Source organism: Haliotis cracherodii, unplaced genomic scaffold, assembly GCF_022045235.1.
Source record: "Haliotis cracherodii isolate W230 unplaced genomic scaffold, xgHalCrac1.p SCAF_8, whole genome shotgun sequence".
Taxonomy (NCBI): Eukaryota; Metazoa; Mollusca; class Gastropoda; order Lepetellida; family Haliotidae; genus Haliotis; species Haliotis cracherodii.
Window position 1 is genome coordinate 36,655,821 of NW_027266341.1, and position 26,353 is coordinate 36,682,173.

Genomic DNA, 26,353 nt, shown 5'->3' on the forward strand with positions numbered 1-26,353 from the left:
TCCTGGTTCACAAACATGGCGGGTGTGAGGTGGCTGATACTTACTGCGGCTGTGTCAGGGTGGTGGATTCAACTCATGCTGGGTAGGTTGTAGTCACACTAAGATATTAGTACTTGTGGGTAATTAACATGATACTAATCTAATCCTAGGAAAATACGTATATGACAGACATATAAATAACACTGATAGCGATTTGTACAGTAAGGACAAACATGTATGAAAGGTAAGTACAGGTTTGCCTCAGCTGATACATGTACGTGTACAAGGTTCAGCGGCAGACAAACGTGTCACTAAATTCCCATGCCCAGTGGGACAAACTATAATACTCAAATATATAATACTCACACTACGACATTTTTTCTGATGGATAATCATCATTACTATGTCTTTGACAAATATGTACAGTACGGTTTTACAAACTTGTATGAAAGGTAAGCAGGATTTGCCTTACTGACACATGAAAGTGTATTACCTCTGGACACCTCGACAAACGTGTCATCACATTGCCATGTACAGTAAGACGAATTGATGTTTGTATCTGGAAATGATATATATGGAAACATATATTTGTTGACAACTCATTGTAACAATCAACATTAAGAGCTACACGTAAACTATTCAAGTTTTTTCATCAAAGGATAAACATTTGGATGTAAAATAAAGAAGTCAGATTGCTTTGGTAATGTTTGTCAGGTAAAACATTGTCATCAAATCAACTCAACGTGGACAATGAGGGGGACAGACAATCAGATGAAATAGCTATCGATATCCCCCGTCCATTTAGATATTACGGTTCTTTGAAAATTAATATAGCGATCAACAGTATTCCAGCTTTATTACAGCAGCTTGAAAATAAGTCCAATGGTTGATAGTATGAGTAACGTCCAACGCTGTTAGGGTACAATGTCACACAAGCAGCCAAGTCGCCTAGTCTGACCACTGTCCACACAGGGTTGTAGGTTGTAAGATTTGGCTAATGAGTTATTCTCAAGAAACGAATCCTATACTCAACCGAACCTACGATCCAACTTGTTTACTTGGAAACGTTCTGCCCATGTGTAATGTGTATACAAAGTTTCATAACGAAACTACATTGAACAGTTTATCTGAAAACGAAAAGTGACGGATAGAGTTCGTTTATATATATATGTTGCTTAACTTTTAAGTTGTTGAACTTCATCAGAATGGGACATAATGTGATATAATAGACTACTATGACGTTTACTGCTTACGGGAGCATTTCAAGTTCATAGATCACTGCTGATGTCAAATATTCGGATAGAATATACTTTGCTGGTCCCAATCTCTACATTGTTTTATTGCAATTGATTGATTATTTCTGTTACAACAGTGAAATGAGTTTTGCACTATGCTGGATACAGAGCCAGTGATCGTCAGAGTACTTGTTTGTCTCCAGAATATAACCTTCAACTCAGGTCAATTTCTCTAAAAATGTAGACAAAACACAGCTCCAATCTGCACCGTTTGCTCAATGTAGTAGTACAGGTGCGGGGTTGTTCAAGACTGGTTAACTTTTAACGAGCAGTTACGTCAGTTATCTATCCGTTGAATTTAAGGAACGTTCATGTTGTTTCTGAAATCGTGGATATCTATAGCGGTTGGTTAACTGTCCGTTAAAATTTACATACGTCCAAGCCCCCGTTAAATACTCTTTAACACCTCAGTTATCTTTTAAACAGACTGATGGCTTAACACACACTGGGTATGTAACAATAATGCTACCTTGTTTGTTCTTGTTGCAGCGGAAGTTAACATTTTTATTGTTACTTCAAAATGCATGTTTAGCTGTTGGCAGCTCAGGTTAAAAACCAAACGAAAACATTCAATGTAGCAAGAACTAGCACGGTCGTTAGCTTGAAACTTTGTAAAAAGTGTGATAAATTTGCAGTAAACATATCATTATTAGCGGATAACTATTTTCTTTGAGGGCTGACATTAACAGTGATTACTTTCCTTGGATGTTCTCTTAAAGTAGAATTTTAATACAGTCGAACTTTGTTGTGTCAAACTTGGATGTGTCGAATTCCTAGTTGTCTCAAACTCATTTGGGATATCTAAGTGTCCAAATTAAACCTAACTTCCCCTAATGCCTCGAACCATGGATAACTCGAACTTTTTCCAGGCCCCTGCGATTAAGCTGACAAGCCGTGATATAATGTTAAAAGCGGCGTTAAACCGAACTCACTCACTCACCTATGGATATGTCATTAGAATACTACCGATATTAAAACGTTCGGATAGATGGACCCCGTTTGTGCCTATCGTTTTGTACCGTAGTCATACATTCTTTTCACAGTTGTCCTAGTATTTACGTACGACAGGGGTACTTAATGGTTGTTTTGGGGTCGCTCATACGCCCATCTTTCCACCACCTGATGTCATCACTATTTGATAGTGATTCAAAAACAGATGCCCATCATAAAGTTTGAATTGTACAACTGACTTACAACCTGATTATGAAATTGGTATTGGCGTTTTTATTTTCATGTAGAAACTTCAAAATGTCCGTTGGGGGAAATAGTGAGTATTATTGTACGCAGCTTTTCGCAATATTACAGCAATATCAATGAGGGGGACGTCAGAAATGGGCTCCACACATTGTACCCATGTGGGGAATTGAGACCCGGGTCTGCGGCGTGAAGGGCGAACCCTATAACCACTTGGCTACCCGTACGCCCCTGTGGAAAATAGCATAGACCGGGCATCAATCTCCTCAATTCTAACCAGTGTTAGAGCTTTCGTTGAGTTGTACAGTTGTGGCGTTGCATCAGAACGAAAGTTCTAATCGCAATAACATTTTCCTTCATGCATGAATAGCACGTGATGCACGTTCACACATAAGTCAAAATGTATGCGCCTACAGGGGAACTCACAATCACTGATGCAACTGAGCTAAACACCATAAAAATGCCTCCGTGAATATCTCAATGAACAGATAAAAAGGCAAGAGAGTGGCAGGCCCAAAAGAAACGACGGAAAGATCGAAGATGAGACAAGATCATCTCATTATATTGTTTGCAATACGCAATTGATTCTTTCTTCTCCTGTTATCAATTGAGAATTCCATGCAATAACAGAGAGGCTACCGTAAAATCAGGCTCTATTCATCCCCCTAAAAGCAAGGCGTCCTGTGAAGGGTGCGACCCTAACCACTATTGGGGTTGGATTGGCAACACCAGAGACAGGCTGTGCGCCAATGGCGATACACCATGTTTTCAGACGAAATCCATTAAGGGGGGAAACGTTGTTGGTGAGGTCGCTGTGAGTGGTATGTTAGGGCAACACTTCTTGACCATGATCGGTTCAAGGGCGGTGGTGCTATGGTGTGTACGACAGTTGCGTCCTGTCTTTGTTCCACTCACTAGAAATATCAACAGAAGTGTTTAACTGCGAGATATCAATACCAGACTACAGCCTGCCCGGGCTGTCACCGATTACCTCCGACGGGAAGGCAAATATTGATCTACACTCCCGAATTTCTTTTTAGACATTTATCGTCATAAAAACTTCACTATCATTTCCTCAGTTCACTTTTCTGTCAGTAGTGGTAGTGCTCGTATCTTAAAAAGATTCTTCATTCCAAAAAGCAGGAGAGATTGCAAATGCCCTGAGTTTAAGGACGTTGTTATCCATCCATCTCCGAATGTCAATAATACATTATTCAATTTGGCTTTGATATTTGCATATATCTGATGTTTTAATACTGAATTATACTTTGTTGTCATCAGAATATCCAAGGAGCTGTAGTCCATGTGTTCTCATAATGTCTCCATTTTGTAAATAATACAGGACCAAATACTGGAGGTACACTATATTCCAGTGTGTCTTGTTTTGATATTGAGCCAGTTCCTTGAACAATTATAACTCGGTCAGTATTATAAAGACAGATATACAAATGCATTTAGTTATTAAGGCCCACAATACAATAATATGAATATTAATAATATCCCGCATACAAGGGTATTTATTTTAAATAAGTCTTTACTCATTCCTCATTGTAAACGTTTTAGCTAAATATATATACCAATGTTAATTATAGAAAGTCTCTCTGTAGATTTCATACGGTGGATACATTTTTCAATTGTTCGATAATCTGTAGAATATGGATGTGTATATTGCTTTCTAAGATGAGAGAAGCTTTCATCACATGGTATTTATCTTCTACAAACTTGTTATTTTTCTTCAGACAGACTTCGCAATACCTTTCATTAGAGGAATAGTATTGTGTCTTCCAATCTGAACATATAATCCAAAGTTATTATATCAAAAGTAGACCCGTGATCATTCTGGGGTAGAATAGGTTTTCAGCAACCCATGCTTGTCGTAAAAGGTCACTATGCTTGTCGTAAAAGGCGACAAACGGGATTGGGTGGTCAGGCTCGCTGACTTGGTTGATGCATGTCATCAATCCCAATTGCGTGGATCGATGCTCATCATATTAATCACTGTATTGTCTGGTCCAGACTCGATTTTTTACAGGCCGCCGTCATATAGCTGGAATATCGTTGAGTGCGGCGTTGAACAACAAACCAACTAACCAACATCTAAATTATGATAAATGTCACCTAATATATTGAGGTATGTTGTTGCTAGATATGATTCAGTATTGAGTTGTGTTTTATGTTTTCGCGAACACCTGGTATCATTGCATTTTGATAGTTATTCATAAACACATGCTCATGGTATACTCGGAATCGTACAAACGACTCTGCTTTAAGCAGAGATTTCTCTGTGGCATGAAAAGGGTTTTGTTGCTTTATTTACAGTAGTTGGCCTTTGATAAACTCTCCAAAGATGAATGCCAGTCTTGTAATAAATTGTCAGAGATCTTTGTTAAAATTCGCATAAAAACATGTCAGGATCTCCCATGTTCTGCGGAATAACTTGGTTGGTAAGATAGGACTCGAAGCAAGCCAGAACAGTACCAGTGATGCCGAAAGTGTGTTCTCCCCTCGATAGTAGTAAACCATTGTCCACAGCTGTCCAAGGCGGCCGAGAGGTCCAGGAGGACAAGTTGTACAACTTGTCGATCAATGGCGCGAAGGATGACATTCCGTAGTCTAACCAGTAATGTTTCTGTACTGTGTCTGGCTTTGTAAGCAGACTCAAAGACTTCATTAATGCTGTGTTTGTTTGACTGAGTTGTTTTGAAATAATATTTTCTAAGAAACTGCAGACTAGAAACTGATCTGTAGTTCTTGAGAATGACTGGGTCCAACGATTGTTTCCTAAGAAGCGGGATAATTAAGGCTTTCTTGAAATATATATATCTTGTTACTGCACAAAATTGGAAAAAAAAATCCAATATTGAGATGACTGGTCCAACAAGGGCATCGATATCGTTTGCATGAGCCATGTAGGTAATGCATATAATGCACAGGATTTTGAAGAGGTTGATTTAAAAGTTTGATCCATTTCCTTACTGATGACTTTTGCAAACTTGTCCAGTTCTTCTTTACAGAATAACTTGTCATCCTCCAAGGGAGGTTACGATACTGTTGCACTGCTTGACAATACACTTCGGAGCTTCACGACTTTATCAACAAAATAGTCTGCAAGTGAATTTGCTTAATTGATTTTGCTCAATTGATTTAATTGAAATCAGATGAGATATCGATAAGAAATCAATATGAGCTTACGAGGGTTGCTCTTGTTGTCCAAGACAACTGTACGTGTGAGTATGTTAAGCCTGTTGCTGGCTGATTGAAATATTTGTCTGTGGATTCCAAATGTAGTCCCCCTCCTATTTCTTCCAGTGAGTCGGCGTTTGTGCTTTACTAATCTCACTTTCAATTTGTCACCCAGCTCGAATCTGGTCACAACACAACACTGCATTTCTTCAGAGGAGCGTATCTTATCCATAAGCTCTCGTAAAAATGCTTTAAAACTGTTGTTGGTGAGTCCACAAACGAGTCAAGTTAGATACCCTTCGTTCTAAAATACAGACATCCTCTGGTTCATCTTGTAAAGCTTGATCATCTCAGATGCCGGCAAATAACGCGAAGGGATATCCGTTGTGGGATAGGTCTCTTCACATTCAGATCTCAACACACGCTGCTGTCGTCTGATATCCTGTGATCAATAAACTCCACAGAAGATAGAATGTTCTCTGTTGGTGATGATCAGATCCAGTGTGTCAACTCTTATGGGTAGCAATCCCTACATCATTCATTGGAGAGATAAGCAAATATATATATATATATGGATTATATATATGGATATTTGTAGCTACTGTGGTATCAGTTTTGTATAATAAAGTATAATGCACAGGACCATTAACAGACTGGCAAGGGCTCACACAATGTACATGAAACAAAATATTATAATGTTATTTCAACACTATATCTAATTGTAAGTGTACATTTATTGTCATTATGTGTTTGGGGAAGTTTCACCAGAACCTATAACTACTACATGATTTTGTAGACAACTGTTATATAGGCTGGAATTTTATGTTGTGTCATCTGCCTCCTTACCTGGCCGTCATGGTTTATTTATGCAGGAGATTTTGTATCCTTCCCATGCATTGCCTCAAAACGCTCGACCACCCGCCCGCCCGTGCACAGTCAAACCCAAAGAGGACAACGCGCATTCTAATTGTTTTAGAAATATTACAATATACCTTATCTGTGCTGCTGATATGATAAATTGAATCTTATTTAGAAGTATTTAAAAAATCTTTTTAAAAGCTGCCTCTGTATTTAAGTGAAATGTTAGGTCTTCTTAGAGATGCTTCACGGGAAAATCGTATATCATAGAATGTCATAACAGGGTGCCGGCGAGCACTTTGAAGGTACAGAAGGCGTTAAAATTCACCTTCATAAATAATTTTTGAGGAACTTCGTAAAAGATTCAAGTCAATCACAAGATATACATGTACTTCATTTCACAAAGAACGGCTACATATCTTAAAGAGATCGCTTGATAACAGTCAATTATTTGTGAAGAAAGTTAAATACATGGGCAGTATCAAATACATATTAGTGCAAATATTTGGCACGTAGATTTGTGTGAACGAAGATGATTGTATTCTTACACTGAAAGTTTATGATTAGTGCCAAGTTTATAAATGGCCCAAGACATTATGGTCATAACTACAGGGGTATAAGTTTAAATAGTAAAAATATTGACAACAGTAGTTCACTATATATTTATATCTTGGTCCAAACACCATAACAAAATATGTACAGAACAAGCAGGTTTCGGGCCTGGACATGTAATACTGGATAACTTGTTCATATTGACTGCGTGTATACAAAAACAGTTTAAGTAAACGTACCGTTCCCTACGTCTATGTTTAAAAATGCATTTGATTCTGTTGATAAAAAAACCCCTTAAAATATGTTCTCCAAAAGTATGATCTACCAGTTAAAATGTAGAATATGATTCAGACTATGAATTACGATGTAAAGGTGGTAACTGTAGTTTAACTGAGTGGTTTTGATTGCTTAATTGGACTAAAGCAAGGGCTGTGTGATGAGCCAAATATATTGTAACTTCTTATTTATGAGTTGGCTGCTGAAAGTCTTATAATAATTATGAAAATGTAGAAGTCTTATCAGAAAATAGAACCTAGGACTATTGATGATCCCAACTTTAAATCTAAAAAGAGCAGTGTCAAATTTGGCGTCACATTGGCTTGGACAAATGGAGAAATACTACTGATAATATAATTCAATAATTTAATTGACAATGAAACCAAACTCAACTCATTCATTTCGTGCGAAATACATTACACTTAGTCCTTACATACAAGTCTTGTTGTCTCAATCAAAGGTGTATGCAATCGTATTGTCATGGATCGACAGTACTCAGTTTGTTACTTTATGTCTCTAACTGGCTGACCACGCATCGCTATCGCGAATGTCAGAATCCTTTATTAAAAGGCTTTCGAAAGCAATACATACCAAATATATGTGTAATTCGAACAATTTATTCACCTTAGGGCAACCACACATTATCAAGACTTAGAAAGTGTGGCTTCAAGAGTAGAAATGCACTTAAATGAAACGATAATCTATTTGTGAACTGATAGTATGCACTTCATTTATGTCAGCCAATGACATTTCATACTATGAACATTAGTTTGATATTGCATATTAACCTGTTCCAAGCTTGTTGTACATGTACATTATACAGGTACTACCTGCCAAGGAGGAAGATTTGGAGACATGTGTAGCTACTCTTGTCACTGTACTCCTCCCTGTAACCAGACAACTGGAGTCTGCAACGGTACATGTGATCGAGGCTGGTTTGGTGGGAATGGGCAAACCTGTCAGAGAGGTGGGTTTTCTTACCGCACGAATCAGTTATGATTTGGTCAATGATCAACCTTTCCATTTAGCAGAAGAACAGGTGGATGTTGAAATGGACGATGTTATAATTTATAACACACACACACACACACACACACACACACACACACACACACACACACACACACACACACACACACACACACATTCCTAGGAAGTTTAAATCGTTACTGTTCCCTCATACAAAATACAATGTTAAAGTTCCTTAAATGTTTTTATTTAAGGAAACGTTGCTTACAACAAGACGGCAACTTCGTCCGCAACTGACTACGCAAGTAACGGTTGGACTGCAGACAAAGCTGTAGATGGGAACCGGGACCAGGATGTGCTCCGCAACTCCTGTTTTCACTCTCATTCTGCGGACTCTAAAGCTATGTGGACAGTGGACCTTGGCCAGCAGTACAGGATACATGACGTCAGGATATACAACCGCGAAGGAAGTATGTATCAGTTCAGGCAGCGTTATTTGATTTATTGGGATATTATGTTTTAACACATTTCAACTGAATGTGGTCACGTGGTCTTGTTTGACGTTTCCACATGTTTAAGCAACAAGATGATAAGTATCATTTGATATGCTATTTGTTATTGTTCAAGAGCACATTGTCACCGTCATGCAGTGTGTCATTTATTTCATTGCCTGTTTTAGCTATTCTGCGGATCAGGACTGCTGTCCTCTCCCTGAGTAACTCCAGCAGCCCCACACCCGGCGTCACCTGCTACACATTCCCCAAAGACACACCTCAAACAAACAACAGCGTGTACGACGTGACGTGTGACGGCACAGGGAGATACTTCACCATCACACACAGCACAAAGCTAAATCTGTGTGAAGTGGAGATTTATGGTATGGCGTGGACTAAAGTCAAACAAAGGTTTTCAATGACAGATATGATGACTTGGTTGCAGTGTCTGTCCACTATACAATCTATCTAGTGATAGCAGTTTAGCGGCTAACCGATGTCATGATGTCAATGACTTGGTTGTCTGGTCCAGACTCGATTATGTACGGACCGGGATCTTATAGTTGGAATATTGCTGATTGCGGAAATGAACAACAAACAAACAAGAGCTTAGTAGTAATACAGATACTCTTGGAAGCGGTCAATCCAGAGCAAATCTAAACGTGTGTGTATTGCTGTTAATCATACGTATAGGACAGGTAAACGGAAGAGCAGAGAGAAAAAAGCTCCGTCATGCAATTAAAGAAACCGGTTTTAATCCCAGTGGTAGAATATTTGTTCGGGGACGATTTCACTTGTCAATTTTTTATCGTCTCTTTGTACACTTTTCACGTTTTTCACATTTGATTTTGGACAAGCTTTCGTAAATTATTACAATCTGTGAAGTTGCTATGTAAACTTGTTTCGAGGAGTGTGCACCTGACTATGCGAAACGAGAACGGGGATGTTCTGGAGGACATCACCTCCAACAGCCATTATATATGATGCCTCCATATATATAGTCTCCACATCTGCTGTATTTTCGTTTGAGGCTTTTCAATTGATCGACATGACTAAGGCAGAAATTAACCTTATTTACGCGCCGCTTTCGATGTTGTGTGTGCCATATTTGCATCAACGATGTTACGACCTATCCCATTCTGCAAAGTTGTTCCTATCCCTATGGCACTTTACGATGTCTTATTGCGATGACTATTGCGCTTATAAAGCGACGTGTATGTGTGTGTGTGCGTGTGTGCGTGTGCGTGTGCGTGTGCGTGTGTGTGTGCGTCTTTTGGTATGACGCGACCGGGGATCAACCCCCGGGCCTTCCACTCTCCTAGCGGACGCTCTACCTCTAGGGGCGGTCGGATAGCCTAGTGGTTAAAGCGTTCGCTCGTCACGCCGAAGACCCGGGTTCGATTCCCGACATGGGTACAATGTGTGAAGCCCATTTCTGGTGTCCCCCGCCGTGATATTGCTTGAATAATGCTAAAAGCGGCGTAAAACCATACTCACTCACTCACTCTACCTCTAGACCATGAAGGCGGTCTATTTTGTAATGTGGATCGATGCTTATGATGTCAATCACTGGATTGTCTGGCCCAGACTCGATTATTTATTGACCGCCGTCATATAGCTGGAACCTTGCTGAGTGCGGCGTTAAACAACAAAATCACCCACTCACTATTTTGACAACTATGTTCAAACACTATGTTACATATCATTCAATCATTGTATGATGTGCTACTGTCTGCTGGTGGCTTTTGTTTGAGATTCATGGGAAATTGCTAGTTCATACATTTAAACAATAAACATTTAGAAAACATTACCTCCAATGTTATCCTTTTTTATCTGTGTTGAATAACATTTAAGACTTGAAAATTAAAGCAAGTCATAATCTTATAAAATTACAATTATGGCTTTTTGTAATGTGTTTATCTTTTTGTGATTGTTCCACAGTGTGCTCCAATGGAAGCTATGGACAGAATTGCAACTCTTGTACTGACAGGAAGTGTGCCGGAGAATCACCATGTGATCAAGAACGAGGGACGTGTGTTTCCGGGTGTGAGCCAGGGTGGATGAGTGAAGACTGCACAGAAGGTAAGCATCAATTCTGTGATCGAACCAACGACACTTGTGAATGTCCAAACTTAATCTTACCATGCAATGATGTACTCAAACTGTTTACCATAAAATAAATGGTTGGAACTGGATTCAGATTATTAAACCAACATTCCTTACAATTAACTATGTTTACCTTCAAAACAAGAACCTATTATTACCTGCTCAAAACAATGTTTATTGTTCAATAAAACCTAAAACGAAACATCACATCGATTTATTGTTACTAGGAACTTCTCACGTTGGCACGCATCTTTCCAAACACGTACGGCAAGCACGGACTCCTTTTATCTTGTCATGGGAGGAATACTTTATCTGTATTAATGTACCTGCATAAACTGTTACAGTTATTCGGAAAAGATCAGTTTCGTTCAAACGTAGTTGAATCACTGCGAACACGTCAATAGCCTCGTTTGGCGTCGTATTCTTTAAATTGCAAAGCGACTTTATCACCATCAGTCATTAAGAGCATAAACATAATCAAATGGTTGCGTCTCCAGCTAACATACCCACAATAAACTTGTAAGCTAGTATTCATTATGTTTATGTCCGTTAACTGAATGATAACCACATGGCAAATCATTTTTTTGGTATGGGCCATTCGGGAATACTATCGCTTAGAAACTCGAATAAGTGGGTGAGCGCACAAGAACAATCCAAACCATTGGGATGTGTTGTCAGCTGGGACACGCATTGAAACCGCTTAATCACCACTGGACTCGTGGAGATCCGGGGTTAGATTAGGTCTTTAGCAGCCCATACTTGCCGTAACTTTGTAGTTGCTATATCGCTGGAAAAGTGCCGATGCTAACTAATGTTAACTCACTCATAAAGGATAGTCGTTACGTTGAAACAAACAAACCTCAAAATGAAAGCCATCAGCAGGTATCAGCTAATGATACGACGGGTAAATGCTATTTGATATGACATTTGGACGGATAAGCTTTGTTTCATAGAGGAACTTTATAACAGGTTGGATCTGTCAGTACATTAGTGATGTGCATTTTAGATCACTTGAATATTAAGGGTATTATATGGAATAGGAAGTAACAGCAGTCCCTAACTTATCGACTTTGAATATTCTCAATGGTGATTAAGTTTGGTTGTTTGTTTCTTTCTTTACGTCACATTCAGTAATATTCAAGCTATATGATGGCAGTCTGTTAATAATCGAGTCTGGTCCAGGCAATCCAGTGATTGGAATCACGCGCATCTATCTACGTAATTGGGATCAATGACATGCATAAACCAAGTCGGCGTCGGCGAGCCTGACCACCCGATCCCGTTAGTTGCCTTAAGTATAGTCGCCTTTTACGGCAAGCATGGGTTGCTTTCGTTTGCGATTAATGGGACAGATAGTTCATACATCTTAACAATAACTACTTAGAAAAATATTATCTCTAATGTTATCCTGTTTTATCAAACGTTGGCGATAGCATGGACACATTTACTTTTATACCAGTGTTAAATAACATTTAGGCTTGAATTAGGACAAGTGATAATCAGACAAATTAGCAATGACTTTTTGTAATGTGTTTGTAACGTTGTGTTTTCTCCACAGCATGCTCAAATGACAGCTATGGAGAGAACTGCAACAACTCGTGTACTGACAGGAAGTGTGCTGGAGACTCGCCATGTGATCACATAAGCGGGACATGTGTTTCCGGGTGTAAGCCAGGGTGGATGGGTGAAGACTGTAGAGAAGGTGATTATCGTTGATTTGCATTTTGAGTTTATCACTGCGGTATATATCAAAACGACTATCCCTTATGAGGGAGTTAACATTGGCTGTCGCATCGGCACTTTTCCAGTGATATAGCAAATACTAACTCTTTGATAGTGTAAAACATATGTGACTAGTTAATTAGCAAATTAACATGTTGTTTCCTCACATAATACTATAAAATAATTCCAAATTATTGAATACCATCAATGCTACAAATATGCTGACACAGTAACCTGTAACGGTGTTACTTCTTAAGTAAAGTATGAATTGGTTTTAATGGCTTGTTAAAATTGTTTTTTAAACTAGAGTGTCTTTCTCATTGACATGTCATAAGCATGTGGGAGAAATACGATGTACTCTAGAAGCTGTACCTGTTTGAAACTAAAGCATTTTTTTCATTTTCTATTGTCCTATTCGTTAGATGCATATCATATTCATTGGTTACGTATTCTTTGCTGTCTATTCTATAATGTTACAGCTTGTGATGTAGAATATTACGGAGCTAACTGTAAGAAGACCTGTGCCTCCAGACAGTGTTTGGGGAACTCTTCCTGTAACACAACAGGGGACTGTGACACCGGGTGTGAGACAGGGTGGACAGGAGCGGACTGTACAGGGAACTATGTTATGTCAACAGGTGGGCAGTTGCAATAGCTGGGCGGTGATATGGGCAGGAGGAGTTCTGTGTTTAAATTGTAAATATCTATTTTCAGAAGTATGAGGGGCTGTGGTATTATATTAATAGGCACTTTATTTGAATGACTTGGTTCAATCCAGCATTATATTAATTGTCACAGTATACACAGTTATTCACAGTTATATTAACTGTAAATATTTATGCATAATTATCTCTCGCCCTAAAAACCGTACCTATTGAAAACGGAAAAGGCGGAAAATTAACTTTTTATAGTGTCGCATTGTTGTTGGTTTGTTGTTTAATGCTGCACTCAGAAGCATTCAAGCTACATGACGACCGCCTGTGAATAATGGTCTGAATCAGAACCCTTACGACAAAACCCTTACGTTTCCATATTTATAAGAAGTCTCTGCCAAAAGTCGATTACACAATTCCGACCATGTACATGTGTCAATGAATCACAATCAAATAGTGATGATACCAGGCGTTCGCGAAAAAGGTGAGCGTATCCAGGCCCTCCGGTGGCTCCCGTCACAAACACATGCGAAATCAAGTCAGTTGTTCACCTTATAAATAAAGCGACAAAATCCTTTTCATATGCAAAAGAAATCTCAGAGTCGATTGTACGATTCCAACCATATCATGAGCATGTTTTCTGAATCACTATAAAACAGTTATGATACAAGTTGTTCGCGAAAAGGTGAGTGTATCCTGTCCCACCGGTGGCACCCGTCACAAACACATGCAAAGGGAAGTCAATTGTTCATCTGAAAAACACGGGAACATATGGTACAATTCAAAATAAGGAACTGCATCAGACATCATTTTTATCACTGATGCGTCACATTTGGAAATGCTCTCTGCATGACCACCATAAACCTTTGTGAAAGCTTTACTGAGGCCTTGAATGTTGTAATCTTGATCAAACAACTTCTGAGCAAGAGTCGTATGCCGCTCTTTGAAATCTTGGTAGAAAGAGCATGCTCGATTGTATCTCAAAAGTTGTGAAATGTAAACACCAAATGCTGGAGCTGCTGGAATATTGCTCGACATGAAGGCAAAGTGACTATTGGAAAGTTGAAGTCATCCCTCTTGTCATACAATCTTATGGAAAGTGTTTTGTCACTCTGAATCTTTATCCATAAATATAAATATGAAACAGATGAAGCAGTCTTACTGGTCTCCTTTATTTCTAGTTCAGGTGGGGGCGGTCGGGTAGCCTAGTGGTTAAAGCGTTAGCTCGTCATGCAGAAGACCCGGGTTCGATTCCCGACATGGGTACAATGTGTGAAGCCCATTTCTGGTGTCCCCCGCCGTGATATTGCTGGAATATTGCTAAAAGCGGCGTAAAACCATATTCACTCACTCACTCACTCACTCTAGTTCAGGTGGGTAAATCAGTGGAAGGGAAATGGCTTTTTTGGAGTTTATTGAACGATATCAGATCCTCGATATACCTGAAGCTTAGGCGACATTTTTTTTATTTGTTGGTTTACGGATGCGCCGCTCTTTCAAAGTCCAAATGTTAAAAAAAAATAAAAATGAAAATTACCCTTTTTTTTATTACCGCCGATCTTTTCGACAAAAAGTTCAAACAAAAAAAGATTGCTTTTCCTCTTCGAGCTTAAAGCAAAGGGAAGTCACTCTGATATTTCTTGCTGGGATCCTTCTTTATATCATCAAAGCTTGTCAACGCAAAGCGCAGTGGTGACCAGTTTAACTATTTCAACACTGTTGGCCGTTCAAAGCCACAAGTCACACCGCACGGTAAACCGTCCAAGCCACGTCAAAATAGTTTATAATTATATTAACCTACTTGTCATATCATTCATTTATTAAATCTATCATATTTCACAATGTCTGAAATACCTATTCCATTTGATTTTATCATTTTTTATTTTATTCACTTGACACTATTTCCCGCAATGTTATTGAAAATAAAATTCTCGGACACACTTCGACAACGAGTCCTCACGGGCTGAAACGTCTTTATTTACAAAGTAATAAAATCATCAAAAATGTATCTATAAAAGTTGCCAAACTGACATCTTAGTTATTATTTCCAACTTTTCGTGCGATCGCATATCGTAAGTCAAATGACATCTCGGCTTTCGTCGCCTGGATTTCTCGGCTCGGACACGATGTCTTAATGCGAAAATATATGCATAAGAAATCTTTGTCACAGCTCGTAACCTAGCTCTATACATCCATAAAGTTCCATATTTTTAATATAGATCGCGATTTCATGCTAAAACGTTCAGAATAACATGATTTAATACAAACCTTTCGCCAAAGTCTGAACATTATCTTTGCTGTAATTTGATTAGCTGCCTTAGGTCACGTGCTTAAATTTGACTAATCACGAACCTTGTAGCAGATTTTGTCGGTGAAACAATATAAGTTTTTTTAATGTATACTGACATGGCAGGACGTATGTGTTATTCATACGAAGCTTTGAAAACCGAGGTATTTCCTCATGTTAGTGAGCGGACAGCCACTATCATCGGGAAATGGGTGATGACAGATATTATTTGTAATTCTTTTTAAAATAATGTTCAACGTAAACAAATGAAAATTAAAAAGAAATAGGTAAGTGGATTTTATGAATTATTATATTTGCCGAAAAAATCGTTAGATTTGCGCTAAATTTGGACGTTATTAATGTTTTAGCTTACATTATTATTTATTTAAAACGAACTTTATTTAGTTGTTCATGAATTATTTAAATAATGAAATACACATATCTTTCATATTTATAAACAATAGGATTAAAGACCTTTCAAATAGTGTATGGCCAAACATGTAGTAGCAAAGATGTTAATTTCAGCAGATAATTTCCTTGATAAATGTTGGTTTCATCTATCACACAACAGTCTCTGGGAACTTGGTGTCACAGCAGTAATCTTCTGGTTGGGTGGTGTTGAAAGAGTTAAACGTTGCCCATGCTCCCAAAATAGCAGCGTCTTTCATGCATTTCCACCCATGACATGAATATTGTTATGTTGTCACCCCTGCACAAGCTGAGTGCAAGGGATATAATAAAATGTTCTTGAAAAATTGAGTTATTTTACTTTTATTACGCCAGGATATTTTTTTTCATACCTACCTAACTTTTTAGGACAAAATTCAGGTAAAAAAAATTAGAGAGGCTTTTTTTTTTTTTTTTTTTTTTAATTGGCCTGCCTCACTTTTGAAATGAGTTTGAAATCCGTAAACCAAGAAATAAAAAAAGTGTCGCCTTAAGTTAAACTCCTTGGCCAAATTACCTTGTTTTGAAGCATGTCCTAGTCTGTCGCCTACAATGAAGCATTTTTAATCACATGATGTTTGCATTTGTCTTTGCTTTACAAGTAGAAAATCAATGTAGATTTATTAACATATATTTTTGTTTCTTCGTTTATTTTGTGTGTATTATACCCAAGCTGCTACATCCCCAGCTGTGCCTGTCGCGGCAGTTGGTGGTGCTGTTGTCGGCCTTGTCCTGTTGGTCCTGGTGCCGGTCCTCCTCCTCATCATCAGGTCAGTTTCACCCGCCTGGTAACATTGAACTAAATTGCTCGTCTAAGTGTAAATTGCATACTGGTGACCATGTGCTTTTACTTTGTTTGTGGGGCAGATACGCTCAGCTTTTTCACCTGGTATCATTACTATATGATAGTGATTCATAAACACATGCTAATGATATAGTCAGAATCGTATAATCGACTCTGCTTTATACAGATATTCTATTGGATATGGAAAGGGTTTTGTTGCTTTATTTAATTAATTATTTATAGGAGGAGAAGAAACAAAGGAAATAAGTCTCCTGATGGACCAATATTTGATGAGAAGTCTCCAAGGAATAGAAAGCTCCAAGGTAATGATATGTTTGTTATCCAGCTTATGCATGACAGCTATATTTGCTTGATTTTCGATTAATATATATTAGTTAGATTGGAGATGATACTGTTCTACAGTCGTAGTAATGCTGAACAAGAAAATAATATGCCAGCGTTCAGAGCATAGGTTTGTTTGAAGAGGTGGTGCCGATTGGCTTACACACAGCTTTCAAACGCGGCAGGTTCCTGTCAATATTTTCGCTGAAATGGTTTATCATGGTGTGTTACATGTGCTCTTTCATATAATCTTCAGAAAGAAGTTCCTATTCTGCTGGCCATGGTTTCAGGTGCTGATGACGTTTACATGAATGTTGGGTTTGAGGAGAACGAATCCATGCACAAGGAAAAACAAACTCTGACCATTATTGACAAAGATCACGACCATCCAGAGCATCCACAGGAAGCTGATTCCCAGAGTGTGGCCAACCTCGAAGTAGAAGACTACGACGCCCATGTTAACATACATCCGAAGGGGGAAGCAGTACCGGGAGCCTCAGGATGTAGCTATTACAACTTAGGCGACCTTGGTCACGTGATTCCATTGTCTTCTCTTGAGGCAAGAGTTCGTGAAATTGAAAATCATCCCCAAGAAGCATTCGAGGTAAGGTTGTGTTTTGCATAACGTCCAATTATCAGTCCTCTTCCTCAAACCAGTGTAGAATGTTGAGAAGGATAACGATAATACACGAGTAAGTGCAGGTCATTTGTTTCTGAGTCAAAATATTAAACAAATAACAAATAATCCCATGCTGATAAATGCATAGACGTTTATAGTTGTTATGGTACGAAATGTTTTATATGGTTGACGGTTTTCGTGAACTGTGTTTTCATCAAATTCTTTTCAGTTTTGCCAAGATCACGGATTTTGTGAATAATATTTTCAGTAAGTTGTTTTCAATTTGCCAAGATGACGGTGAACAGTTACTCTGTATGTTTTAGCACTTGCCAGACGGATTTACCCACAGCTACGGAGAATCTCAGAAGGCAGGGAACAAGGGGAAGAACAGATTCAGGGGATACTATCCATGTGAGTATGATAGGACTTGCTTGCCTGTCTACTGATCAAATATGATATGGCTTCCATAACACGCAATGTTCCATTTCTCCTAGATGACTACAACCGTGTGGTGTTGTACGACGACAGTGACGGCTGCAGATGCGACTACATCAACGCCAGCTACCTAGATGTGAGTTTTGATATTATTACTAAAATTACATGGTTATGACGTTGCTTTCTCGTTCTGGTACATGTTAAGATACAGATTCCCATAATACAGGAATATCATCAGTTCATGCTAAGTAAATGCACACAGGAAATGCCCATTGCTCATTCGAGTTAGGCGTCAACTTAATACAAAACATTCTAATTATGAATAACATCAGTTTTATCATTTCTCTTTCAGGGATATAAAACTGATAAACGATACATTGCAGCACAAGGTAGTACACATGCTTGTTGATAACAGCCGAAAACCCGCCAATTTAATAAACACAATTGATAACATCATAACCATTATCCAATAAATGTGTGTCAGTCTAGATGTATAGATTCAGTGTCATGTAACGGCTTTATTCGTTTTGATATCTATAACCATACGGTGTATTGTTTAATCAAATATCAGTAGCGTTGTCATTGTCAGAATGATATTTAAGTAACGATAATAACGCTTTTCCTAGGTCCCTACAAGTCGGACATCGTGGAGGATTTCTGGAGGATGATTTGGCAAGAAGGTTGCACGTCTATTGTCATGGTAACAGGGTTGGTGGAAGTCGGCAAGGTAGGACAGGATTTGTTTGAAGGAAGTGAATCTTGAGTAGTTTGGGAAAATGTTTAGACATTATTGTGTGATTTTTTAACTTAAGTGCTGGGGCGAATCTTCAATGCAATATCTCAATAGCTCACATTACTTATTTATAACCTATACAGACAATATTTAATCATGTAATAGAGCACAGCACTGAGCACATTCCCCACATTGGTACGTTGTTTACATTGGTTCACAGAAGAAGTGCCTGCAGTATTGGCCTTCGGAGAAAGGATCAGAGAAGTTTGGTGACGTTATGGTTACGGTGGAAACAGAGACACGACTAGCCAACTACACCATCACCAAGTTGGCTGTTGAGAATGAAAAGGTGGACGTGAATCAGATACATCAGTCTGTACATCCTTGGTCATTAGCATTAGTTATATTTTGAAAACATTGTTATCGGGTTTGGAATAGGTTATACAGAACAGAAAAAGAAATAAACATTAGAGTACAGGTACACGGGGAATAACGCAGAGACACATACATGAGTAAAGCGAAAGTATAATGTGTCAGTAATTACTGTTGGAACTGTCAAAACGATTTGAACAAAAAACCCACGTGTCATGTAACAATCATTGAATAAATGTAAGCAAAGAATCTTAAGATACAAACATCGAGTTTTGTTCTTATCAGGTGGGGTGAAATGGGGATTAACGTGTGTGCGTGCGTGCGTACGTACGTGTGGGCATGCGTGCGCGTGTGTGTGTGCACTCTTGTGCTATTCCATTGGATACCATGCCGCAGTTTAACATGAATATCCCGCTCAGACACAATTTACCATACTCCGATTCAACCAGTCCTTGCTCTAGTCCCTTATTGCCGAGCGCTGGGCATCCGCTCTCCCGACAACCACTAGGCCACAGAGGCCGTCACTACATGTATAGCTATATTGATATGATTATTCATTTAAAATCATTTAGCATAGCTAAACATAGTTAAGCAGAATAAGCTAAACTTTATAACGCGTATGATATAAGATTCCATTGTTTCAATATCCCTTTGGGACGCTTTTGACTTATTTCAGGAAAGCGAGAGACGGGATATCTACCACCTTCACTTCACCAGCTGGCCAGATCATGGTGTTCCGGACACAGCTGCCCTGCTGGACTTCCTGTGGAGGGTCAAGGTCATATCTGGACATCAAACAGAGCCGATCGTGGTCCACTGCAGGTGAAAACACTAAAACAGTGTATACAAGGGGTGCATCTGTTGTTATTTCTCCTTATATGTCTATACAACTGAAAAGGTCATATCGAAAATGGACCCTTACGTCCAGACATCTATGTGTGATGCAATTCACTAATTGACTTTGTACCACATGATGTTTCTTACGGAAAGGGTTTGTCGATTTTATATACACGTGTGTTTATCAATTACTCTCATTAATTAAAAATGTTACATTTGTCAATATTTAATAATGCTGAAAGCCTTTTTGTAAAGACACTCATTCGACCTTCACTGTCCCTAAAGATCACGGAACATATCAATCGTAGGCTATTGTATAGATTGAGAAGATGTGGCGGAAGCAGAATTTTACATCAGACAACGAAACACTTGTTCCTGTCTAATAGTAAGGGACGATTAATCTTCTCCTTACAAGGAGTACACGCAGAAGACCCGGGTTCGATTTACGACATGGGTACAATGTGTGAAGCCCATTTCTGGTGTCCCCCGCCGTGATATTGCTGGAATATTGCTAAAAGCGGCGTAAAACCATACTCACTCACTCACCCACCTTACCACATTTCGTACGGTTTAGTTGATTTACTGTCTCTTGTACTCAGTGCTGGTATAGGTCGCACAGGGACGTACATCGCTATTGAGAGTCTTGTGGAACAGGCTAAGACAGAGGGCGTTGTGGACGTCGTCAGTTTCGTCTCCAACATGAGAGGGCAGAGGAAGAACATGATTCAGACAAAGGTGATTACATCCAGTTGTGGTTTCATATTTTCTACTACATATTCTGACACAAGGATCATCAGAAATTGTTCAATGGAACTTTAAAGAATGCAAATACAACACTTTTTTTAAATAACTTAATTATATTCTCTGTGAATCTGTGTTTCTGTCATAAGATACGATTCACGTTTATTTATTGCTAGACACATGTAACTAAACCACAATTCAAAGCAGCGTTACGCCCATTTGTCTCATTTAGGTATTGACTGTAGTTATTATTGAAACACCTCTACACCACCCAGGAGCAGTACCTGTTCGTGTATCAGGCAGTGGCGAGGGCGGTGACAGAGGGTGACACGTCATTGGATTGTGACGTCATCAGAGAGATGAACCTGGATCACGTGTCAGACTTTGCTTTTGGAAATAGGACTGTTCAACAACATATCAAGGCAGGGGTTGAATGTTACATCAATTGTGTTAATCCTCAAACGTTGCAATAACAAATAACAAATCATACATGGGTTAGAAAAGGCAAATAACGTATCAAGTGCCGTTAAATATTCAGTAAGATCACTACTACATGCTGAAACCTATTCATTCTTTTGCAGATCTTGCAGAGTGAATTTCAAGGTATGCATACATCCATTACAATATAGCTAATTATATCATTTCATGTCATGATAAATGGTATCCATCTAATTGATAAGAATTGATGACTATGTGTTCAATAAGTAAAACAAATGTACAACATATTTTTGTTGTGACGTTGAACACACATGGTTTGTCATATTTGATCTTCACCTAGCTGTTACACCGTGATATAACTGAAACCCTGTTCTAAGCAGTGTACTAGTATCCTCTTAGTCTGCATGTGATTCGCTTCCAGACCAACCTGACGATTCACCCTTAACGACTGTACCAGTAAGTACATGTACTCTCCTATAAGGCAGACTTATTGTCAACACACCTGTCATTGGTGTGCCCTGAAGTAAATCATATCTCATCCAAAAGATGTTCTTACTTTTTCACAGAATATATTTTAAACGAAGAAAACAGTGATAAAAATATTGTGTGTGCGTATTTACTGTTCAAATGAAATGTTATTTCCGCTTCAAATTCATCCCTTTTCTTCTATATTCCAAGTCATATACATCGCGGAATGGTTTCGTTATCATGACGTCACGTCCGAACAAAGAGGAAGTGTGGGAGACACTTTACAATAGTGACTGCCGAAGTCTGTTCACGTACCCTACACATGATCAGGTTGGTTAAAATGAGATAACTGGTGCATGTGTTTTTCATATTATAAGCTATGAAATATTTAATCTTTACTGCGTTCGTTTGGGCGGGGTGGGGGTGGGGGAGGCATGTAAGAATTAAATGCATCAAATAGGGTTTTTTGTATAGCGTATGAGGATAACTATATTTATCTTTAAGATAAAGCCAACGGATAAAAGTGGTGTCCTTTAGGTTATTTTCGGGTACATCTGCAAATATATAAGATGGGACACATGCATTTGCTACCTTCATGGTTTACAAACAATCATAGCTTCGCCCTTGTCTATTGCTGATCGAATCGTTATTGACAATCGGAATTCTGGACACATTACTTGATAAGTGTTCTCAAAATACAAGTCTAAGATACCGAAAATCAGTGTCCAACAAGGGCGTAGCGGAGGTCTTGGAGTTTAAGGAACTTTGTACACATTAATTAATTAATTAATTTTCACATTTTTGCTTGGAGTGATTTCAAGAGTTCAAACAGTTTGATTTGCCTAAAATATTTTACCTTGTTCCATTTTGCAACCTCACTGCATTTGTTAACTTGATGACAAACCAGACGGGACATCGCATAAACTAGAGTAGTAAAGGGCGGGCGGATAGATGACATTAAAAAATAATAGTTGCTACGCCACAGTAAAAAGCACTTGGAGTTGGAAGTTTCAAGTTAGAACTATATTGACCGTTGTCATTATCCGATTAACTAATCACTGACCTTGTGATGGAATATGTTAATGTACACCATCCCGGAAAACTTGCTCTTGTTTAACTACTGCCTGTGAGAGTGGATAAAAACTTTTTTTCAGGATATATATTTAAGAATGACATTATATGATAAAACGGTTATCACGCGTGGCATAATCGTATATTAGGAATAAACTCGCCACATAATACAGGATATTAACCATCCCATAGCACACCCGCGTGATCACCTCTATTTACTCTGTAACCATGACATAGCAGTGTAACAGGGTACATCGTATCTAGAAACAAAACAGACCAACTCATAAATGATTCTCTTTCAGTATTATCTGCCAACAGCTGAAACTTCAGTGACAACCAAGAGGTTCGAAGTGACTGTTTCGAAATCTACCCCATTGTCTGACAACATCTTACTGAACACGGTTGAAGTCACATTAAAGGTACGCCCTGTGATTAAAATTAATGATCCAATTCTGATATAAACCTGCACTTTGACATTTAATTGGTAACTAACCGGGGTCATTTAATCTAAACACTGACATCCCTATTACGTGGATGTTTAACTTTACCAGCTTAATCCATTACTTGTTATAATAAAAGAATATTCTGGTGGGGCCTGCTCCTAAAATCATCTGAGTCAAAATTAGAAAAGGTAAGAACGTACAAGCATTCTTTTTACAAAATCACATTCAACAGTTATAATCCAGGATAGTGGCGAAGTCACTGTTATGCAACACTACCACAACACCGGAAGTGCACGTGACGCGGAACTGGATTTGCTTATTGATAGCCTTCTGACATGGACCAATGACCCGGAACGAGTCTGCAGCATGATCATTTCTGAGTAAGTATATACGGAACCATCTAAACACTAGATCACCTCAGGGACATGCCCTTTCTGTAACAAAACAACTACAGTGTCACCGAATACATCACATGCCTTGAGTATGACTGTGTGTATTTCAGCTGTATGAGCGAGTGTCGACTCCTGGTGCTTCTTGTGAACATCGCCAGCAGACTGCAGGACGACGGTAGGGTGGACGTCATTAACAACATGCGACTACTGTACACACGTCTGGGAAGTCCACCATTCACAGAGGTAACTATGTAGCCTGCGTGTAGCTCGACAAAGTCATGTCATTCATGTCATTAAATGTCAGTGAAAATGTTTGCAAATGTTTCTTTTATATCATTTTTCAGAATTATTGATACACTCTGCAAACACGTGTCGATCTGAAGATAATACACTCTCACCCTTGACCATAAACAGTTGATTCACCCTGAACTGCACCATATGCACGTTATTGGCAAAGGTCAATTATCAATAAGGTAAAAACACCACACACACGAGTTCATATTATACCCTGACTATGTCATAATATCATTTAACCTATGATTACAGGCTGACGTGAGACTTTGTTTGGAGTTTACTCAGCGGCGACTGGATACACTCGGGGTTTATGCCAACACGTGAAATGCACACGAGAACTTTAGTTTTCAATACCAACCACTGAAGACAGGAACAGTGTCCTTTAGTATTCAGCATAATTCTAAGCAATGCTGCACATTTAAAACAACTAACGGAGCATATGCTCTTAAGGTGACCAATATTCTTTTCTATATGATTACATCTTCATCGGCATCACAGCCTAAAAAAATAAAGTATGACTTCGGAGGTTCCATCCGAGTATTCAATCTTAGTACTGGAAATATTTCATTCTTTTGCTTTTAACATGATTACGCTTCTCTACATGAGTATGGATTAACTCACGATAAACTATTGACGGCTTTATATTTTGATATGTAGAATTCTTATAACATCAGGGCACAATTTTGCACATTTTTCAGTCAAATATTCTCTGCAGGTCGTAGGCCTTATATTTTGTTGTTTTTTGTTTTCTAAAGTCCGTTTTGTAGCCCAACTGACTGAAAGTCTGATTTGCAATATGTCCGGGCGAAACATCTATTTATTGCCATTATTCAGTCAATTTCTATCCAGTTCTAATTGGTACAGTTGGTAAATGTTTTGTGGGACTCAACCAATATGTTCCGTTGCAATTCTACCATACTGAATGATGAATCTTTACATGGCCAATACTCAGCCATCTTTGTATTGAAATTTGATATATGTGTAGTTTGTAGTGGGGCTCAAAACATGTTCCATTTTAGCGCCTTTATTTGAACTTTTACCGAACTTTTAAACTCTCAAAATGGAATTCTTTGCACTGTTCAGTAATTGTTTATGTCAGATGTGTACAAATATAATGACATATCTGTAGAGCTTGTTGTGCGATTCAACATACATATTCCCGGGTTGTTGTTTGGTATTTTTGCAAACTTTAAAACTATGAGCCAAATATGCATTGATAACATTTCAGAGCAAGGTCAAAATAAGTTTAACATTTTCATTTATATAGTGAAACACTTCGAAAACGGATATTCGATTGTTTGTAATGGCTAAGAAAATCAATATAACTATTTCTATGCATTTGTGCATGAGATAACCAAAGACAACAACATCATCATTCTTTGTCATGCGAGTAAATATTTACAAATACAATCTCTTGGCCTTCAAGTAAAAACTGAGTAAGCGTTTTCATTGTGTGTCATACATATTTCAAATAAAACACTATCAACCAATCATTATCTCGCTATTTATCTTATAATTTGTCTGGTGAGCAAGTTATCAAGATGCTTAATCTCACAAATGTTTAGTGCAGTTTTATATGAGATTTGATATGTTCATGCAATTACAATTTCAGGTATAAGAAATAAATGCTTTCTTGTTTTTGTTATTTTTTACTTTCATTTTCTTTCAACGTTAATGAGTTATAGTTACATATAGCTGATATTTACATGTACATATAAAGTTATATAAAAAAAATGTTTTAGTACTAAGTGTTAACAGTGCCTCAGCTGAATGAACAATATCAGGTTTAAGAAATAAATGCTTTCTGTCTTTATTACTTTTTACTTTCATTTTCTTTCAACGTTACTCAGTTATAGTTACATATAGCCGATAGTTACATGTGCATATAAAGTTATATAAAAAATGTGTTAGTACTAAGTGTTAACAGTGCTACAGCTGAATGAACGCAGTATGTTCTGAGAGCCATTAGTCACTTCAATATTGATTCATGATTTATATCTCTGTGACCAAAACACAAGAAAAAATACAAGTCATAACTGAAAGTAAATATTACTTTTTATTTTAATACTGAAAAAACAACTGATGTCGATGTCAAAATCACACAATCTTAGTTTCTTAAACAAGTTGAATTTAACTTTGGCACACAGTCCTGGAACCATTAATCTGCCAGTGGATGTTCTACATTCGCCAAAAATAGATTAAGGGACAGTTTGTGTTGTTGATTGTGTGGTGACATGACATAGGTACGCAGTAACATGCTTTTGATTTAGTTTCTTTGTGAAAATTGTCGGACGATCGTTCTGGAGATCTCTCGTGTGAAGGTCCTCGATGTCTCCTGTTTCTTCATAGGCTTCTGACATCTTCAGTGT

The 26,353-nt window shown here is 38.2% G+C and overlaps 1 protein-coding gene across 1 annotated transcript; it reads left to right on the plus strand.

Moving 5' to 3' along the window:
• LOC139450446 (receptor-type tyrosine-protein phosphatase epsilon-like) lies at window positions 1-25,560 on the plus strand. The gene is made up of 25 exons (XM_071232154.1): window positions 1-82; window positions 8,161-8,304; window positions 8,561-8,776; window positions 8,986-9,183; window positions 10,742-10,882; window positions 12,465-12,608; window positions 13,108-13,266; window positions 16,689-16,785; window positions 17,043-17,122; window positions 17,432-17,745; window positions 18,084-18,171; window positions 18,255-18,331; window positions 18,548-18,584; window positions 18,822-18,922; window positions 19,149-19,277; window positions 19,977-20,122; window positions 20,737-20,872; window positions 21,154-21,300; window positions 21,460-21,481; window positions 21,738-21,772; window positions 21,995-22,114; window positions 23,158-23,274; window positions 23,542-23,678; window positions 23,801-23,933; window positions 24,237-25,560. The coding sequence occupies exons 1-25, from the start codon at window positions 16-18 to the stop codon at window positions 24,306-24,308; spliced, it is 3,057 nt and encodes a 1,018-aa protein (XP_071088255.1). The 5' UTR covers window positions 1-15; the 3' UTR covers window positions 24,309-25,560.
• Window positions 25,561-26,353: the final 793 nt, after the last annotated feature.